The sequence below is a fragment of the Epinephelus moara genome, chromosome 4 (assembly GCF_006386435.1).
Source record: "Epinephelus moara isolate mb chromosome 4, YSFRI_EMoa_1.0, whole genome shotgun sequence".
In the NCBI taxonomy this organism is placed as follows: Eukaryota; Metazoa; Chordata; class Actinopteri; order Perciformes; family Serranidae; genus Epinephelus; species Epinephelus moara.
In genome coordinates, this window is record NC_065509.1 from 16,179,464 (window position 1) to 16,201,769 (window position 22,306).

The 22,306-nt window shown below is 38.1% G+C and overlaps 1 protein-coding gene across 5 annotated transcripts; it reads right to left on the minus strand.

Moving 5' to 3' along the window:
* Window positions 1-1,835: 1,835 nt before the first annotated feature.
* rnf44 (ring finger protein 44) lies at window positions 1,836-17,711 on the minus strand. 5 transcript variants are annotated; one of them, XR_007569801.1, is made up of 12 exons: window positions 15,253-15,682; window positions 12,686-12,878; window positions 11,019-11,241; window positions 10,680-10,847; window positions 10,030-10,203; window positions 9,755-9,916; window positions 7,912-8,027; window positions 7,526-7,613; window positions 7,202-7,323; window positions 7,003-7,102; window positions 6,731-6,883; window positions 1,836-6,156 (listed from the first exon to the last, which is right to left on the minus strand). XR_007569801.1 is itself a non-coding variant. In XM_050042495.1 (11 exons), the coding sequence occupies exons 2-11, from the start codon at window positions 12,790-12,792 to the stop codon at window positions 6,821-6,823; spliced, it is 1,323 nt and encodes a 440-aa protein (XP_049898452.1). In that variant the 5' UTR covers window positions 12,793-12,878; window positions 17,492-17,711; the 3' UTR covers window positions 1,838-6,820. The 5 variants fall into 5 exon arrangements, 4 of the variants coding, with proteins under 4 accessions (XP_049898452.1, XP_049898451.1, XP_049898450.1 ...); XM_050042495.1 differs by lacking the exon at window positions 15,253-15,682 and adding an exon at window positions 17,492-17,711 and having other exon boundaries at window positions 1,838-6,883; XM_050042494.1 differs by having other exon boundaries at window positions 1,838-6,883; window positions 15,392-15,682.
* Window positions 17,712-22,306: the final 4,595 nt, after the last annotated feature.

Here is a 22,306-nt window from a genome sequence, read left to right on the forward strand (position 1 = left end):
AACCACCATATCGATTTTTACTAAACTTGGTAGAACAGGACGCTTCAAGGTGACTGGAGAAATTTAACTCTAATTGGCAACTGGGTGGCGCTATAACAACAGAAAAATGCTTAAAAATGGCTAAAATGCAACAGATCGCTGTGGCTCCCCCTGTGGCTGAATGTTTTGTTGTTTTTTCTAATTTTTGGTATGACTAAGTCATGGTATGGTATGCTGTACATAATCACGGAAACTGTCAGTGTGTCATTCTGTCAGCCAGTCATTCTGTCTGTCCCACATTTTTCTACTCACTGACGTGGTCAATCTATGTGAAACTGCACATAGGCATTGAGGATTGGCATAGGTAGAAGGTGACAAAGCTACCAATGGGTATGGACTAGTTTATGATTAACTATACAATATGTCATTTTCTATGGCAAACTGTGACATTTTTATAACATACTATATTATGGCATTCTTATGACATACTATATTATGGCATTTTTATGACATACTATACTATGACTTTTTTATTACATACTTTGGTATGACATTTTCTTTGGCAGTGTCTCATAACATATTATAATATGACTCTTTTTGGCATACTGTAATATGACTTCATGGCATTTTATTACATACTATAACAGTATGACGTTTTTATAGCATATTATACTATGACTGAAATTTTCATGAAAATTTTATTTTCTATATAATTTTCTTTGTCATACTGTATTATGACTGAGTTTTATCACATACTGTAGTATGACCTTTATTGAAACAACAATTTAATAGCAAACTATTGTATGATATATTATGATATATGATACTATTATGTGTTTATCATGGTTTTTTCATGGCATACTCTACAATGATGTTTTTATGACATTTTTTATTACTTACTATGACTTTTTAATGACATACTTAATCATGATTTTTGATGATTTCTCCATGATACTTCAGTTTTGATGGCATTTTTTCTATGGCATTATATACTATGACTCCATGACATTTTATGACATACTTTTGGATGACATATTTCCTTTGGCATTTTATTCATAACATACTATAGTATGACATTTCTAAAGCATAATACACTATGACTTTCTGACAATTTTATGACATACTATCGTATGACATTTTCTACAGTATACTCTATTATGCCTTTTTTATGACATACTTAAAGGATAACTTCAGTATTTTTTAACCTGGGCCCTATTTCCCCATGTGTATGTGTGTGTATGATTCATAGGTACAGCTTGTTCTAAAATTGGTTCAGTATTGAGGGAGGCGGATGCAGCCGGGAGCCGCGAAACGAGCTGAAACGGTAACAGGGGCAAATGCGTCCCGTGTAAGTTTGCGCATTAAAAGTGCTTTTTTTCGCCACTGACCGGTTCAGATCGCCAGTGTTATCGCTGTAAATAGCATACTAAGCGTTTCCCTTACCTCTGGGCTGTGTGTGATGTCATCTCGCGAGAGCTTNGGCTCCCGGCTGCATCCGCCTCCCTCAATACTGAACCAATTTTAGGACGAGTTGTACCTATGAATCATACGCACACATACACATGGGTAAATAGGGCCCAGGTTGAAAAATACCGAAGTTATCCTTTAAGCTTGACTTTTTTTTTCCCTTGACATTTTTTATGGCATACTATACAATGACTTCATAATGACATTTTTATTACACTATAGTATCACATTATGACATTTTTATGACAGTAATTCTTATAACCTTTTGTTTGGCATACTGTTCTGTGACTTTTTATGACAATTGTATGGCATATAATAATACTGGGATGTTTTATATTACTTTAAAAAACTTTTTTTTTTAACATTTTCATTGATTACTACTAGCATACTACAGTATTAAATTACTTTTCAATGACATCCTTCATTTTGATTTTTTTTGTATGGCATACTTTAGCGGACATCTTTATGGTATTTTTTATGACACACTATACTATGACATTTTATGGCATACTATTATATGGCCTTTTTTTTTTTTTTACATTTTAATAGCACACTTTAATAGAACTTTCTAATCACATACTTTATCATGTTTTTATGGCATACTATATGACTTTTCTATACATACTTTAGTATTACATTTTTATTACATATGATTTTTATTTATTTTTATTACATGCTATATTATGACATTTTTATAACATAATATTGATTATTTATCACTTTTTAAGACATCTATACTGACCTTTTTATGAGATTATTTATGACATAATGTGACAATCTGATAGCTGAGTGGGATCAAATACTACCACTGGTATGGCAGAGTATACTACCATTTTTTAATACACATTTTATGATATACTGTACTATGATATATTGTTTTACGGCATAGTATACTATGAATTTCTAATGTCAAACTATACTATGGCATAATATACTTTTAATTTTTAATTTCAAACCGTACTATAACATTTTTTAATAACACCATTCTATCACATTTATATGACATACAACCACTCCTGCAATCCTTCAGGATTTTTTAAAATTCATGACAGGCTGCGACATCATGACACTTTCATGGCATACAATTCTACGACAGTTAATGGTATTTCTTGTGATAAACTATAGGCTACTGTGACTTTCTTGTATTTTTCATGGCATTGATGATTGAAGATGTTATGATTATGTAACTGTTCCTTGTCAAAGTCATTGTTATGAGGTCAAATGGCCAAAGCCCAAACCTTGAGGGTCGTGGTTATACTACTTTTATAGAGACTGTGAATTTCTCACAGAATTTGAGAGACAGCTGGAATCTCACACCAGCTGTTTACCAGTCTGGCGTAGACCCTGCTCAGCTCAGTCACTTTGCTCCTACTTGCCTCCAAAGAGTACTGTGATTACACCCCAGCACTGAGGGATCAGGGTTGTAATCATTTTTAAAACTGCATTTTAAACTTTCAACAGCTCAAGTCAGATAAGACATGTTATATTGGTATACATCATACATTTATTAGTGAACAACCCTTTCAAATCAGCCACAACAATTAAAAAAAAATATGATTGCACTACTTGGTAAAGCATAACTAGCAACTTTCATTTAAAAAAAGTACAAATCTTAAAAATTTCAAACAGTATACAGATGTATATATAATACACTAACTAGTTATGTTAAATGCTACAAACAATATGATTCCAATGGAATGAAAAATTATAACATTAATAAGAACCATTTCCTATATATAATATATATTAGTTGTTTTCTCCCCCCACCCTCCCCAATACAAACATGGAAAAAATGAGGTAACTGTAAATGTGCAAGTACCAAAGCAAAATATCTGCCTAACACAGAACACATGCCCCTGGCTCTGTTGGCGGGTGGGTAGTCTGGTGTTCAGGCAAGGACCCCTAGAGGCCAGGGAGAGTAAGAACAGTAAACCACTATCCCACCACAGCAAAAGTCATTGGTAAACAATAAATGGCATCTACGGAGCAATCAATCACAAATCCTAAATAAATTTTAGCTGCTTATTGGAACACATTTTTGCACCACACAAGCTGTGAGATTATTCAATAACTCTTAACAGAAAGACTACAAGACTCTATTCTCAGTTGTCATTAAAAGTTACCTCATTACCTAGGCCTTAATGGGAGGTTCTCTTTTTATTTCATAGGGTAGCTGGATATTGTCAATTAAATATTTACTCCAAAAATAAGAGTGCTAACATTAACATGAATTAAGGTATCTATATGTGAACAATACATTTTAAGATATTGATACACTGAGAGCAAGAGCCTGATAGGCAGGTACAGTACTACACTGAAATAAGTATGACAACACTTTATTCTTTTTTTAAATCCCTTAAACTATATTGATTTTCACTGACATTGTTTAGGGGTATTAGTATAACATGCTTTAAGAATACATGGGATCCATGACAAACTATTGCATTCACGCAAGTGAGTTTTCATACCTACAAAGCAGAACATCTAGCACCTTTTCACTATGGCTTTTGATAAACTACAGTAGTTTCAGAGCATGTCATTTTCAGTCGTTAGGGCAATAACAGTAACACAATGTATGTAAGAATTTCTGGATTCAAGACCAGTTTTTTTTTCTCTATAAAATGAAGTTAGCGCAATAAAATCTTGTAGTCATTCAGTTCTATTACAAATGTGTGCAGTACAATGCATGGCAGTTATCAGCTGAGCGTTAAGATCCAAACCCCCAGAACCCAAAGCCAACTAGAGCTAAAAATCAGTTGGGATCTGGTTGACAAGCATGCATATTGTGCACCATTAAATAGGTCCCCACCAGATTTTGAGATATCCTCCACTATAACACACTTGTTTTACTTTTTTTTAAGTCATGCAAAACACCTCTGAAGAAGATCTGGGAGTGAATTAGGTAGGATAGTGTGCGCCACGGCACATTTAGAAATGGGATCACAACCGCTATGTTGAACATATGGTTTGAGTAAAAGAACAAAAGTCAAAAAGGTTTGAATAATACACTTGTAATGAGTTGCAGTGTACATTGCCTCTTTTCAGTGAATATTAATAACATATTTACTGATCTTTTTTTCTTGCATGCCTGTCTTTAAATGATGTAATATCTACTATTTCCGACAAAACAGAATATTATAATTGATTACATTAAATTATTTGTGGTCTGAGGAAAACAACCACACTAAATTCAGATATACCCTTTTCATGGCATCCTTTCCATTTGAAATGGACTGTTCTCCTTTATTTTTATATACTGAGAGGCCCTGAGTGATTTTTTTTTTTTACTTACAATATATGCCAGCGAATAGATATGTACACATAGGTTAATTCTCAAAGCTGTGGGTTTAACTCATTAAATGGCTTCTTTTTTTTCTCTTGAAGGTGGCACACACATCAAAGACTCACATTCACTTAAGAAACAAAAGTAAAGAAAAAGGCAAGATCCCTTTACACGTCAAAGCAAAGGTTAAAACTGCCTGTTAGTGCTTACTGGGGCAGTTAAGAGACAAGAGTGAATTCAAAGCAAAAGTCCATTTGTTGCTCTTTTCCCTCCCACCCCAAATATATCCTGTTGTTGTTTTTTTTAGTGTGAACACAAGCAGGGAACTAGAAGTCTAACAGTGTTCCTACACTACTAAACACTCCAGCTCTGTGTCATCTGAACCCCGTCCTGATCACTGATACACAGCTGGCGTTAACGTGGAGTGTCACCAGTGACTTCTACAAGGGTTTTCAACATTCTTCTGTCTTCAAACGTTTATCTAAAAGCATTCACACTGAAGCTATACATACAGTTGCTCTTTTACAACACCATTACCATAGCCTAAGACAATGACCTGACCAAGTAACCAGATTATAACACATACGTTACACAAACATGTTAGTGCTCCAACTGTTTCCTTCAATGTATTTTCTCTAGAAGATAAAACCAATAAATAAACCTTTTTTTTTTAAAAACGGCATACTTTTAAAACAAGTGGAAAATGACAGTATTTTCAGGATTAGTAATAGGTTTGTGCTTGTCAAGGTCATAAGAAGGCAGATCTGAAATCTTGAACAGTAGGCTATATCTGTATATTGGATTTGGCTCACAAAGAAAGAAATAAAAAGCCCAGTCTTCCTAAAAAGGGGAAGAAAGTTCATTTAAAACTCGCCACTCACTGCACATATTGCTTTCTGCACAGGCCTCCAGAGCTCTATGGCATCATCAACATAGCCTTCAGACGAGGACTCCCATCCTTAAACGCAGTCAGGGTGGAACCACATGCTAGTCTTCCCTCATGGCGCTCTCTGAATAAGCAAGCAGTTCTTTTAGTATGCTTCGTCTCTTCTTTTTCTTAAAATTCGATAATTTTGGTGGCAATGCTTGAATAAAATATTGCTAGTCTGAATCAACAGTTCATGCAAATCCTAGCATGCTGCCCTGTATCCAGTGGTTACACAATGCATTGGCTCTGTGAACAGGACAAACATACACACACACAATATGCACGCACGCATACACACTTGCCAGAGGAACAATGCTGACGTGGAGGGTGGATGTAGCACTTGTGCAGTTATGCCAGATGACCTCAAAAAGATGCAGTCCATTAATCCATGACTGCTTTTGTACAGATCTGTGTTCCAGAGTGGATTATCTGGGGTAGAAGAAACCCCACGGTTGCATGTCCCATCACTTGCAGTCCACAACCTCAGGCTTAACAGAATCTGCATTTAACCACAGCAAGTCACACTGTCACGATAGTATTGGCAAATCTAAAAACAAATAAGGGGTAAAACTGCTGAAATGATCAATACGTTATTGCAGAACATACATTATTAACAAGTCACTTTGCCCAACACCTACACAAACATGCATCTATGATGGTCAGGCGTCGCCTCCAAACACAGATACCCATGTTGAAGCATTCCTATTATTTCTCTGCTAATTGCACAAGGTGTCCAGCCCATCATCCTCCAGGCTCCAGACTCACCTCTTCCAATGCAGGACTCCCACTATTCATGAACACCACAACCAAATCCACTAAATAAAAATGAAACCCTGTAAACAAAAGCAGCAAATAATGCATTGTAGGGGAAATCTTTGGAATCTGCAACGAGGGGGCAGAGAAAGAACTGGCTGGCGATCCCAGAACTCTGGCTATAGGCTGCGATAGGCAGTGGGTTTCATGAGACTTGGACAATGAAGCACAGCAGAGGTACAACAGGCTCCAGAAACAAATCCTGGATTGCTTATTATTTAGGGAGGGGCAGGAGTGGTGGGTTGGTAAGCTATATTTACTGGAGGACGCAGGTTAGGTGGCAGGTGTCCCCAGTTTTGGGACAGACTCTGGTGTGTGCAGCTTTCCAGTTCAGCACTCAGAGACAGTTCTCACTCCACCTCCCGGTGTACGTCCGAGGCATCAGCTCGGCAGATAGGACAAGTGCGATTGGTCTGGAAATTAAGTGGGAAAATGAATCATTACGCTGTTAAGCACAGCATAGCAACATACTCCAATTAAACTATGAGGATACTGTGAAATGGTTTAATTGTTGAAACTGGCATCAACTTACCTTTAACCATTTATCCACACACTTCGCGTGGAATTCATGGTTACAAGGTAATACCCGAAGTAGCTGCCTACACTCAAAGTCACTAAAGCACACAACACACCTGAGGGGAGGAAAGGAATATAGATAAATATAGATCCATATATATCAACTGAATATAAGTGGTTTCTTCTATAAAAGAAAAGGTAAGGAAAAGGCTTACAGCGTTTGTTCAGATAGATGATTCTCTGAGTTGAATCTGTAGGACGGAAGTTGCTCTATATCTGCTTTAGTGAGTCCACGTGGTTTCGCTTCACCCAACCTCTCCGCCAGATTCAGTAATGCCTACACAGACAGAGAGATGGGGAGGACAATGCTTTATGTGAAATATATTATCATTTACAGTGACTTACAATGGATTGAACACTTACGCTGAAACCAATGGAAACAATAAGAGCTCAATCCCATTAGTGTATATTGTCTATTCAATGTGTGAAAAGAGATTGCAAGTGGACAAATTTGTTCTTCCATGAATCACCACACTAACCTCATAGTTCTCCATCTCCACATCATCCACATCCAGGTCTAGGCTGATGGCTGGGCCCACTGCTGTTGGAGGCACAGGAAGCATTGACCTGAGCAGGGAGAGAACAGAACTTGTTGAGCAAACATTAACATAGTCCCTGCAACTTAACTTTGATTGTGAGCAGCACCTGCTCTGCAAACACCAGCACTAAGTGCTAACTACAGCTAGTCATCCTTTCTGGCCTGCTTCTTCATTCCATTAAATTTTTTTTTGAGAAGCACTGATACAAAAGCCAGAATACAGTGGATTATTGACTAAATCAATTAAAATTTTACATTGAAGTAAATAAATATATGATCATGACTGCTATACTTCATAAACAGGGTAACTGTGCTGCAGGTACTCACAGGAAGTAAGGGAGGAAGCCTGGGTAGTAAGATGGAGGGGGAGGAGGAGGTGGGAGAGGTTGCTGCAACCGGTATCTCTGTCCACTCACTCGCCGGGGCAGCATGTGGGGATATGGCTGGGGAGAAATACAGAGATTTAGAGAATTACGTAACAGTGAGTGTAGAGTGAGCTTAATAATAATAACAATAATATTAATATAATTAATTATAATTATATATAATGATAATTACTTTATAATGATAGCTAGTTAAAGAAAAGCCTAACTGCATTGGAGGGACACTGTGAGGGCCACAAGGACAAACTGAAAATTCGTGTTGAGCAAAGCAAGTAAGAAATAAAAAAATAATAATAAATACATTTTAAAAAAAACACCTATAAACAGCAACAAAAGTTTTACAGTAATGTGACACACTTCTTTTGGAATACAGAACATGCAACATGTGGTGGCTTTAGAGCTGTCGGAAGGCACCTCTGACAGTAATTACTAATATTATTAAGTAAAGTAATTTTATGATTACTTCTTCAAAAAGAAATAACAAAAGCGTGTAACATGCCTTGGCTAGTTGAGACAGTAGATCCCAAACTTTTTTTTTTGACAGAAGTTTTTATTAGCCAGAAACAAAAAATAGCTATGTTGACTTTTTACTGATGTAAACATTAGACTTTGCCTAAAATATCAGACTGTTTAAACACAAGACCCATTTTATTGTTATTACTATGCTATGCAATTCTTTAAGTGAACTTGAAGGCAAGATAAGCTTCTTCATATTTTGGATTGAACTGATGCATTTGTGAGTATCACCAGCTTTTCTTTTCTTCACCGTAAAAGGTTTGTCCATTTTATACTCTAAGTGCCATGTACTTTTATACATATGTAAGAGTACCTGTTTCTTCACTGTTCAAAATTAATTAACTTCATACACCTTTTAAAGAGACATTTCAACCTAACATAGCAGGAGGAACTACACCATGATCAGTTAAACAATTAATGTAATGTAATACAGGAATTAATGTTACTAGACCTGAGAAAATGGTCTATTAAGTTTAGTGTTACTCATACTATTACCCTCTGCTTATAAGCACCCTATGGGTTAAAATAACACTCTTGTCCCCCAGCTATCATCTTTGTGTCTTTGAGCTAGATAGACAGGGGCAGACTACTGCAGTGGAGCTCCTCTGTCATCTCAATGATGACAGGATTCAATGATGGAATACCAGAAAGCTAGAATTATTATTACATCACTTGTCTTTCGGTACTTTCCGGCAGTTTCTTATAATGATTCCTTATGATATGCTCAGTTAAATTAATGTGACTTAGACCGGGATAAGTAGCATAAAATAGAAGAATAGATTAACAGATTCAAACTGACAAAGTTAGTCAAGTCTTTGTTAAAACAACACTTGCCCATTATGAGACAATGAGCTTCGCTACAGGTGTGATGATGCTGACAAAAACTCCACAAAAAGGGATTAAACAGTCTCTTGCAAAGCGCGTGCACAATCCACTGTCCAAACAATCCCATTTTCACTTTGTAAATATCTCCCGCAAACAGACTCAAAAACATTTTTAACTAACATTACCATTTAAGGGAGGAAAGAAAAAATAATTAGACTTTTTGCAACCAAATTTTAAACCCTTTAATACCATTTTTAAGGAAATAAAGTTCAGTGCTATTGAAGATTTTCAAAGACCTGCAGATGCCCTATGTGCTGGACAACCTCCCGCTGTGAATGTGTCAGTCTGAAAAGGTAAGAAGCAGGTCATGCTAAAAATAAGTCATAAGTGCACTGTCAATCTCCCTGGAAAATAAGGGTCTGAACATGTCTCTGAGACTTTCTTACCACTCCAAAGGGAAGCTCCTGATGCAGAGGCTCTTGAGGAAGATACTGTAGGGGCAGAGAAGGAGGCAGCGCTGGTGGGTGATGAGAGGGAGGGTAGGAGAAGGTCCCTAATGGGTGCTGGTCCCCTCTTAGGTCAACTTCATTGTCTACCCTCTGTAGAGGCTGAGAAGAGAGAGATGTACAGACAAGGGTTGCAGTCAGACATATTTATTTCAATCAACAAACCAATGATTACATTCTACTATGAGAACATGTATATGCTGAGGACTACTCACCATGCGTGGGTGCTGAGGCTGTAAAGGGACAAACTGGCTCAAAGGAGTAAGGTGCGGCGGCTGGTGGGGGGGTACAGATGGGGTTGGGTGCAATACAAAATGTTCGCTGGAGATCAGCGGTGGAAAGGCTTGATAAGACACTGGCATATGCTGCATGGTGCATGCCTGTATGAGCTGCAGAGAGGAAATAATACACACAAGAGTGGACATTAATTTATATGTTACTTATCTTTTTTTCATGTAATCATTTCAACAATCAAACTCAACACTGTGAAGCAGCCTCTGCCTAACCAAAGTAAATGTGCTTCTTATAATGACAGTGAGGCAGTTACAATGAAAGCATGTTGTAAGCGTGTAGTGAACAGAAGCGATGCGTTACATAAAACCACAGCAATGACAGTACTGGCACCACGCTATTTATCACACTGAGGTCGGTTTGTTTCTACAAATAAACCAAATTAACAACAGAATCATATTTCATGTTGCTTAACTGTTTCTAATAATTGCCCTAACATTAAGACGAAGCCACAAATCCTGCACAGTAACAGCAGCAGCTCATTTGTTAGTCATGAACAGTGACAGATTGCATGGCTGGTGTGGTGTGCTACATGGATGCCACTGACATTTGGGCTCTTCCTTTTCAAACTCACAGGAGGAGGAAGGCAGCAGAGCAGAGAGAGCTGTCCGCTGAACATTACCGAGCATGCTGGGAGCTGCTGAGTGTTGCACCCTGGAAGGGGCTGCCCGGTGTGGATGGGAAATCCATGGGTCGTCACCGTCGTAACAGTGTATGATATTGGAACGGATCCCTGGTGCATCTTGTAAGAGAAGAGACATGGAGTGACTTCTCATTACACCAATACAAAACACCCTGCATGTTTCATATTAAAGCTGCACGCTACCGAGGAATATGTTTGGTCAGACGAGACAGCGAGTCACGTTGAATAAATGTAACTTATTTACCCTTCAGGTCATTGTTGTTCGGTTACCTGGTCGTGTAGATCCACCATGATGGGGCTCTGCTGGGGCAGGTGAGCAGCAGGGTGAAGCATGCGTGGTGGTGTGCTGGTGTGGCTGTATTGTCTGGACTCATCTAAAGGAACCTGTTGGTGATGTTGGGAGAAAAGCAGGTGATGGAAGTTCTCATCCTGGACCAGAGAAGTGTGCAGTACAGGTCTGTCTCGTCTCCCCCACTGGCGTCTCACTGGTGGGCTGTAACATCACACAGAAAAATGATTGTCACAGATAGTTAAATACACTATCCAAATAAACATAACTCTGTCAGGTAGATGGATCACATGCTATTTCCTTAAAATTAGCTCTCAGTTGCATTTGTCTATGTGCACGACTGTTTTTCAACGTAGACCATTTACATGTTAAAATATTGTTTTCAAACTAGTGGCCATACAGTGCTAACACCACTAACTTATCAGACACAGTACTTGTTCAGTTCTAGTGTTTTTCCCTTTAGGTGTTATTAAAATGTATCAATAAAAATTAGGGCTGAGTGATATGATGAAAATCAAATACTACAACATTATTTTGATAAATAACCATCTGTAATCTGGATATGATGACGATATAGAGGTGAAATAATAAATCTATATACTGTCAACCATTAAAATAATTGCCTCCTATATTGATACTTGATTAATCAGTCTGAGTAATATTTTAGGAGGAAAAAAACTCTAATTCCAGCTTCTTAAATCTGAATATTTTCTTTACTCCTCTATGACAGTAAACTGAATATGGACAAAACAAGACATTTGAGGACATCATCCTTGGATTTGGGAAACACTTCGACATTTTTCACCATTTATTGTCTTTTTATAGACCAAACAATTCATCCATTGAGATAACAATCAACAGATTAATCGACAATGAAAATAATCATTCGTTGCAGCCCTATTAACTGAGTGGGTAAAGGTAAATAATATAAATACCTTAAACAGTCTGGTAAATTTGGAAAATTACATCACTTTGTTATAATGCAGCGTTTAAAACCAGGAAAAGACAACGCTCACAGCATTACAATATCCAAAATTTGAGACAATACCTAGTCTCATTTCACGGTATCGATATATTGCCCGGCCATAATAAAAATCCTCCTACAAGATGTGATAATTATAGATATTTATATTACATGTATGTATGATCTAATAAAAAAAAAGTGGCATGTTTCTTATAATTTTGGCATAATAGTAGTTGGTACATGTCATCAAATACTAACACACTTTTTTTCTCACAATGTAGCAGTTTTGTTTGTCCTTTGAAATCTTAAATATCTTGCGGTAAAACAAGCACGCCATGCTTTCAAAATTTTGTTTAATGTATGTGGGCTTATGGTGCTTGAAAATCACTTTTACTTTAATGAGTCTGTGAGTGGTTTCACTGGATAGAGGGTGGAAAACATGTTGCATGTAACAATATACTGTTTATTTACTGTTTATTTACATTCAAGAAAAAGAAAGGTACAATTAAGTTTGGTTTTTTTATTTGCCTGAGGGTGAGGCAACATGAGTCACACACAAAGCTGACATTTGGTTGATGTTGAAACTATCCCACTCTAATTTTGAATACTTTGACATTAGATACAATAAAATAAACGTGTCTTTATAAGAAATATGTCTTGAGGAAAGATAAGGCAGTTTTGTACCTTCTCCTGAGATGCACTGGGGCGTTGCAGGGCTCTCCAAGGAACCTCCTCGGGTTTAAGGGGGCTGTTGGTGGCAGCCTATTTACTGCTATTTCCCATGGTCGCATTGGTGACGTCGTGCAGACGAGTCACGCTCTGGGAAAGGAAACTGTACAGTGGAGGCACTTGTATGTTGCCTCTGATTGTCTTAACCCTGCAAAAACACACCAAATGACAAAATCACAACCCTGCTTCAAATTCATATCCTTAATCTATCAACTGAGCACACACTCCGGCCATTACAGAAAGCCATTAGATAAAAAACATAATAATGACAGCTAGTTTCAGTCGCTTTAACAGGCATATACCAGCTATCAAGTAAAATGTAACAAGTAACACCCTATATCATCTGTTAACCCATACACCCCTGTGGGATTAGATATTATGCTGTAAAATGGAATTATGACTATATGGTAATAAAAATAGGGGTTCAAATAATATCTCTGAGGACTAGGGATGCACCGAATATTTGGTAACCGAATACATTTGGCCGAATATTGCAAAAAACACACATTCGGTATTCGGTGGAATAAGTTGAAAGCAAGGCCGAATAATAGCGGCGTGTTTTGATAACGCAATCAAACAGCGTGCCGTGACGGGTGGAGTAAAATGTCGGCAGTGTGGCGATCCGTCCGTCACCGCACTTGCATTTGCGACTAAAAATAGTTTTGAGCGAGCAAAATAGGCTTAAATCATTCAGCACGCTGTGCGAGCAGCCTATATATTTCAACCAGCAGCAGAAACGAAAGGCGAATCCCACCGGTTGTGGGTTGAACGGGGTCACAGACACAGACAGTAATGTATTCCTGTCAATTACGGCAGCCGTCGATTTACCGACGACGGAGAAGTCGGCTCCAATAATATCCTCTTCTTGGCGTCATGACTGCCCAGAAGTACCTGAACAGCCGAGCCAGCCAAACACAGACCGTACGTGATGTGTCAAAGGAGAAACGAGCCGTTCACGGTCCACAAACCTCACCGCACTTTAGGGACTGTTCGTTACTTATGAAGGGACTTGTCAGGGGAGGGGGGTGGCTGGTTTATTCTTATTTCATTTATTTATTTATTTATTTTATTTTGATCCCCCCTATGTTAATCACTTATTGATGCTGTTTTGAAGTATGAATAAGTCAATAAGTAATCTATTCCATTGAAATATCAGTGATGTATTATAGAAAAGTGATTTATCTTTTTATAAATGACAAAAGGCACATCTGCCTCATTTTCACTGTGGTATCGTGATACTACTCAGAACCATGATATTTTCACTGGTATCGTACAGTGGGATCCAATTTTGGTACCGTGACAACACTAATCTGAAGGGGGTTCATCTGCAAAAACTAATGAAAAACTAAACAACGATATTCTGTATTCGGCCAAGCGCTTAATATTATTCGGCTTCGGCCACAAATTTTCATTTCGGTGCATCCCTACTGAGGACCACTCACAGTGCCCAGACCAGATGTTGGTTACAACAAGCTAAATCTCAAACAAACCTATTCAAAGTTAACTACACTGTATCCCCAAAATTAATTGGGTAATAAGTAGGAATGATTTCAGAAAATGTTTGTGACTTTCTATTTTACCCAAGCACATGATGTGATGCAAACGGGCATGTTAGGGAATTGACACTTTTTAATACTAAAATTCATATTCACTTGCTTCAATATCCAAGTATCACTTTCAAATGCTATTGTAATAATGAACAATACATCTGAAAAACCTAATACATGTTTAAGGCACATAGACAGAGTTATTCAAAATTATATGACAAATACCAGTATAATGTCCTCTACAGGTGCCTAATTAGACTGATCAAGATCTAGGTCATTTGTAACCACATTCATGTTACTTCTAATAAAGAAAGGAAGTCACTTCAGTTATACACAGTCCATAGTTTCGTTTTTAATCTAAGGATTTCACAAAGATTGTGTATGTGTTGGGTTTGAGCAAAATGCTTAAATATACTTAATAAATTAGTGTTAAAGTGGCAGTGTAATTAATGCGGTATATTCGAGGACATAATAAATAGGGGTCGCTATAGCCTGCCTGAACAAAAACATGGAAAGCCATGTGCTCAAAAGACAAAGCAACAACAAAAGATGTGGAAGGCAAGCGGGACCGCTCGCTACCGTACAATTTCGGAGGCCAGTGCACCGTTACACCGTTTCTCACGAGTATTATGCAGAGCCCAGCACACACCACAGCTAAAATGACTAACATTATCACTGTGGCAGCCGTTGGTTCCTCATTGTCAGGGCAAATTCGACGTCCCCTGTTGAAGGAGAGCAGCTAACTTTAGCCAAGCTAGGCTAACGCTTTGTCCCAGCCTAGCAGAGCTCAGCAGTTGCACATAACCGCCGTTTGCAAGCTTTTTTTAGCAAGCACACTCATGCATGTTTAGCACATCTGTTAAATTATTACTGCTTATTCCACCCGTGTTACATGTGACACCCCAGACTGAGCCCAGCATTGTATGGACAGGCATTAGCTATGCGAGTTGGCCAACAACACAGACCACATCTTACTTTCTTAGCTAGTTTGCTTGCTCGGTGAGAAGGGGAGATGGCAGGTGTCTCAGCCTCCGAAATGTTGTGTCCCATCAAGTTCTCCTTGCGTGTAACCGCCTCTAACCGACAACCACCACCCGACATAAACTAACGTTACCTGACTATCAATCGACTGTTGTTTCCTCCGACAGATTTTTTTGACAATGTCGGACGGAGCTGCTGTTAGCTTGCTAGCGCTTGTCGGCTAACACACGCTTCCAACTGCTGCATAGGGAACCCGTTTACTCCAGAAACCGTGAACACCGGCCTGTCCGTTAACGGCAACGTTTACCGAAGCAGGGAATAAAACCGTTAAACGTTCGAAAAGACAACGTTAGCTGCCCAGCGACAGGAAACATTCCTTGGCGCGTGTACGTTCCTTGAAATGCATTGTTATGACGAAACCACGCCTCCTGTTCGGAGTGACCAATCAGCGCGCAGCAAATACAGACAGCAGACATCCAGACAGTCTTTGCTACAATGTATCAAAACAAGCAGTTCCTGTTGTTGCTGGATGCAAACAAACACAAAGCACCATGAGAGGCTGCAGGGTCACCTAAACATTATTTAACTACATATCCCTGACCCTAACATTGAGCCTAATGACTGACCGGATAAATACTGTGACCTCCTTTCTTTTCTCCTTCCTTACTGCATCTTTCCACCTAAAGCACAGCCACTGCTATACACTGCTTTCTGGAATTATTGTCACTGATGACTCAAGCATTGTACTTGACTCACTTGTACTTTATTTCCATTTGATGCATGTTATAGATTAAACTATCCTGCAGTATTTAAAGCAATTAATACTGTAGCTCCAGCTCGACCTATATACATTAAAGTACTGCTTACATATGAATGCATTAGTAGTGACATTCACTCTGCATAATGAGTACTTTTAATCAGTGTTGTAAACTAATGAAGTCATAATATTTAGTTGCAGTACTTAAGTATTTTTTGGGAGTATCTGCACTTTACTTGAGTTTATATATTTCTGGCATTTTTTACTGTTGCTCCACTAAATTTCCTAAATAAAATGTATACTTTTACTCCAATACATTCCCCTGGTGTGAAGAAGATCTTGGTTTTTTTTTTCAAGTGTAACCTACGCTTCATTTTTAAGACATGTTATGAAGACATACACGTTAAAATCATCAGAATTCTGACCACTTGCTTTTTCAATTACCAGCATTTACTTGTACATTTACTTTCAATACTTAATTTCATATCATAAAACTACTTTTGATACTACTTTTTAAGTGAGGCGTTCAGGTACTTCATCCAACACTATTTTTACTTGAGATACTTTAAGTGTGGTTTGTTGCTCTACTGAAGTACATGCTTGAGTAAAACTCTGAAAGCAGGACACTGACTTGTGTATTATAATGTGTTTTTTTTATAATGTAGTAAGCTATTTAATGATCTAATACTTGTTCCACCACTGACAGTCACTTTATGTAGGCCTACAGAATAATCAGAAAAGGTTTCCACAGGTAGAACTGTTTCAAATGAGGACTCTTGTGACACTTCAAGTACCAAACATAACAGATCGGTGTGTCAGTTTTGATCATAAGGAAAATCTAATTTTAATTTACTAGCTGTAGCCCACTGATAGCAAGTGTTTCCTTTGTAGAATACACTGCCTTTAGGTCTCAAACTCTACTGTGGCCCACAGTCTGTTTTGACTCACTGGAGGCCACGGTGTCCTACTGTACACTACCCAGGCGGTTATGTAATATTGCACTTGCATGATCGAGTGAGAAACACCCTTCATCAGCTCTGTACCAAATTTCCCAGCTACAGTTTTGTAGGTCAGCGAATGGAGCTGCAAAAGATGATGCACTTGAGGGTTACCAAGCTTTATTAGGCCTTATAAGCTACCTATCAGGCCCACTTTGTTCAATAAGAGTTAATAAATAATGTCTCCGTCTGTTCTGAATGCTCCACTGCAAAGCATTTGAGCCTGTGTGATCTTCTGAATGCATTCAGAAGTGTGCACTTAATAAAGAGCTGGGTGAGGAGAGTAGCAGCGGTATGCAGCATAGACTAAATGTAAACATTACAACATCGCACTCGGTAGCAGCAAAACAAGGAGGGGCTGGAGGTTGAGCAGGATGACAGCCCTAATAACCCGTCTAACCATCTCCCGTAAACACGCGCCGATAATCCCCAAAATTCAACCGAGACAAAGCGACAACAAGAGGAGCAGTGTAGTTACCTGATTGTTAATATGCAAACATCTGATCAGTGATATTTCCCTTGTTATGTTCACATCTCGTTAGGCTAAGTGCGGCATCCTACGGTCAGCTGTTCCCGTGTGGAACATTCCGTGGATTTCACCACTGCTGTAAAAAAGGTGCTTAACATCAGACTCTCGTATTATCCCCGCACTCTGTGTGCGTGTAATGCGGGTTTATGGCTTTGCAAGCCCCGAAATCACTTCCGTAGTCGCCACTTTTTGGTTTTGAAAATGATAAGTCAGCCCCACGGTTGCTTAGAGTTTCTGCAGTTCCCCGTTACACCCCCATTTCTGCGTATTTCCAGAGCAGAGAGCACAAGCCATGCTGCCATTTTTACCGTAATGGACAGAAAAAAGTGTGTCAGGCTGACTGGAAAGTTCAGGGTCGCCTGTGAAAAGCGGTCATTAGTATTCTGAGAGGAAAAAAACAAAACAGAGGGAAAAAGGTACAAGTAGTAAAAATACCAGTGTAAAATACTGCTTGTGCAACTTCTTCTAAAACATGGGGAAAATGCAATGAGGTAAGAAATGTTCCATAAATTGCAAAAAAAAATTGAATTGGTAAAATTATTTTTAAAAAGCTAGAGAAAAGCTATAGTTATAATTAGCATTAGCCTATTATATATTTTATAGTTTCTAAGATTGTTTTCCAGGTCCAGGTTTTCTTTTTTTTTTTTAAACCAATTTTCCTGTTTTTAATTTTCTCTTTTTACCGATTTCTTGCTAATTTTTTGAGTCATTTCTTCTTTTGTTACTCATTGCCTTCTTCATGTGTTTGAAACAAACCAAGCCAATTTGCTTAAATATAAAGGGTTAAATAAAGGTCATGCATGACAGATTTTAACTCAGAAAAATACAGAAACTATTACCAGCAACATCTAGCCTACTTTAAGTTTAAGAAAATAAAAGTACTCTTTATTGGTCCCTTCCTGAGTGTAACATCATTATATACTTTATTATTGGCTTATTATAATAATGTTTGATATAATCAGCCTTGTAATGTTGTAGGTAAAACCAGGTTTACCTACTTTATTGAGAAGCTTAACTCACAATCCAGTATGTTTTGTGTGTGGAATCCTAAAGGAGCTGTATACAATATTCAGAGCATTGTTATAGCAGAAAACAGCTATGACTCAGCTGCCAGACTTTTAACTAATCCCAAGAGACAAGGCCATATAAATCCCACCCTTGCAATGCTACACTGGCTACCTGTTAAGTATGGGAATTATTTTAAACTTTTATTATTATTTTTACTCTTAAAGCTCTACATGGTATTGCTCTAACATGTATTGTAGCAGCTGCCTGCTCTCCTCAGGTGGGACCCTCCTAACTGTTCCTACAGTCCGCCTCATTACATAAATAAAGCGGCCATTTTCTGTCACAGCCCCACAGCTGTGGAGCTCCTTGCCTGTGCAAACTCAGTGTCTTCATTTAAAACACTCCTCAAAACATACTTTTACTTTATTTTATTATTTATTTATTTTAATCACAGACTCTGATTTATCTGGTCTTAGCTTATGTTCAATGTTTTAATTGCTGTTTTTATCTTGATAGTGTATACTATTTTATTTGTCTCATAAAACACTTCCTATACAAATTAAGTTTATTATTATTATTATTATTATTATTATTATTATTATTATTATTATATGCTATGTAAAATTGTAATGGCGAAATGGCATCCTGACCACGACCACAAGATAACATGATATTAAAACAAAAAACAGGGTCATGACACTATCTAAAGCTAGTGTTTGGTTTGTCCATTCTGGGCTACTGTAGAGAACAACATTGTGGACCTGCTCTGTTTGTAGATATAAACGTCTCATTATAAGGTAACAAAAACACAACGATTGTTAGTTTCAGGTGATTATACACTGATGAAAACATAGCTATGAATATCATATACCATTTTTGCTTATTTACCCCTCTAAATCCTACGCACTGGACCTTTAACATATCTGATTTTAACCCATGTTGTTGATGCAGTGTCCTTAATTTTTGATTTATTTGCATTTTTGTGATCAGTTATCACATTTTGGTATAAACACAATCTAGTAAAAACAAAGAGGATGTAAACTGAAGCAGACTTATTCCCCAAGAATCCAGAGAGACAAACGCCCTCAATCCTGAGGAAGTGGATAATACAGAAAAATTGACAATGCTTCAGCAGCCTGATATATTTCCTCCACCAGGAAAACAAAAAATAATGTCTCTGTGAAGAAAAGTATGCAGATAACAAAGTGTTAAAAATAGAGGAACTCCAACTTATCCCAAACCCAAAATGGAAGGTAATAAAATATACAGAAAGAGGAAGAAGGGAGGGTATAAATAATATCAGACACACCCTTCAACATGCTTATACACTGGGACAAGTTCACTGTTATTATCATTCATTGCATGTTAATTACACTCTTCTGTAACTCTCATTACAAAATTCCTTAATTTATGATCCAGTGTGCGTCATTTCTTATCAGGCCTCATTTTATCATCTTGTCTATGTGGACAAGACAACACCCCGACTGAGCCTTATTCAAGGTAGATTTTTTTAAATCTTGTGTTTCTGTTTACTGGAATTGCTGTGGTTATGTTCCCACCTATTTATATATCTTTACTGCGGGTCAGGAGTGGCAGTGTTGTGATGAATACTGTAAATAATAAACCAAAGTCTAATTGGAGTAGATTGTAGGAACATGTTGCTGGCATGAGCAGCAATATCCAGACTGATCTTCCTTATGAGTATGACAATGACATTATGCCTGTGGTTTATTAAGATTTACCTGTGTCACTTTATAAGTCACATTTTTGTTCAGCTAAGTGAGTAATGATCACCAGACACACTTACCTCTCCTGAGGTACTAAGGAAAGACGATTATCCACCAATCTGATCCACTTTGATACTTTTCCTGACTTTCTACACATTATAGGTCAACTCAACAAATTAGCATCATACTCCTGTTTGTAGCTGTGCTCAAGATATTGGCACACGCACCCTCAAGATGAATTGTCCCTTGACCCTCGTTAGGAATTATGAGCAAAGGAAAACTGAGCACCTCTATTTCCAATCAGGTGCATAGGAGACGTGCAGGGACGAGCAGAACACAAAACTCCTGCACACGTGATTTTAATGCTGCAACATTCAGGTAACTAGACCTTCATCAGGCAAACCCCAAAGTTAAAATTATTATTTTTGAATGGAATTATGGACACCCACTCCAGCACCACCACCTCCCACCCACCTTTATCTCCATTTCAAATAAGCTCTGGCCATAAGCCTTGTAGTGACAGAAACGGACTCTCTAACAACCGTCTCCAAATCCAGTGTTGTAGGCCCCTCTGTCTTAATAAAACAGAAATAAAAATAAAAATTCAGCCTCACTTTGGAGCATATTTTATCTAGTGTCATATGATACCAGTATCTTCACTCTAGAAGATTTTAAAAAAAGACTGAGCCTGATACAGCAGGTTTTATTTGCTTGCCTGCTTAATATTAGCTCTTCACCTTTGCCATGTTCAGCGTCACCTCTCACACATAGTGCTTCTTAACACTATTTTTTGACCAGGAATCACGCCATTGCCTTTCTGCTCCTCAAAACAAGAGTGTGGGGGGTGTTTTAATCATAACAATACATTTATTTATCTGTATAACATATAGATAGATCCCCACTGCCTCCAAAAGCCCCTGAGTGCAGCCTCTTCTTGCCACTGTATGATAGCTGGATACTGTCAGTTCGGGTCTTGATGGGCTTCTTTGCCCGGGGCCCCCCACAGTCTAGGATTGCGACTGACTGCTAGCATGCTTGGACCCCTGACTCCCCCTTCACTTTTATTTGCACTATCTATACTACAGTTTTCATTGCACTTTTAATTATTATCTCCTGGGTTAGTGCAACCTAGAGCTTTTATTCTTTTAGCCTTATCTGTCACGACAGAGTTGATGTATTTATTTTGCGCAGAAGTCCTAATTGTACAATCTTGTTATTCAAATCTGCGTTCTTGCTGTACTACATGGTTGTCTACTGTGTGTCTTTTTTTGTATATGATGGTTGTATCTGCGATGCAGCTCTGTTGCACTATGTACCCGAAACAAATTTCCCGCTTGGGACAATAAATTTTATCTTACCTTATTAAAACCATGTGTATCCCCATTAAAAAGGCAGTTCTCTCTCTCCAGTGCAGGGAGTAAAACTGCTGACCATTTTACAATAAGTAGCAAGTTAAGGCTATATTCTTCTTACATCTGTTTGATAACAGAAAAAATATAATGAATGAAATTAAAACAAATTCTTTCAAAATCCAAAGAACTTTCTGGAGTAAATACCTGTTTTGTTTGGAATGTACACAACATTTTTGTTCATTATTCAGGAGTCCAAGTGTGTTTCCATGTACCTCTATTCTAAAGACCTCATTTTAAACACCCAAAACGGAAAACAATACACTGTTAAATGTTTTCTCTCAGAGTAAAGAGGTGTGGATCCATGCTTTTGTTCTGAGGCAAATGTCTGATTATGAATGAATCCAGTGGGTAGAAGAGAAGATGATCCTTTGTGTGATGGCTTTTAATTAGGAGGGCAGGCTGAAAGGGAGGGGGGCTCATTAGGGAGGTACATGGATCTGTGCTCTCTGAAAAGGCATCGGACCACTGATTGGTTCTGATGGGATGTTTGAGAAAAGTGGGTTTTGCTCAATGGAGGCAAAGAGACTGTTGATGTTACCATGACAACAGAAGCACCCCCTTCAAACAAAAGAGCTCAACGACTCTGGTATGGATGGACGCTGGTGACCCAGTATGGC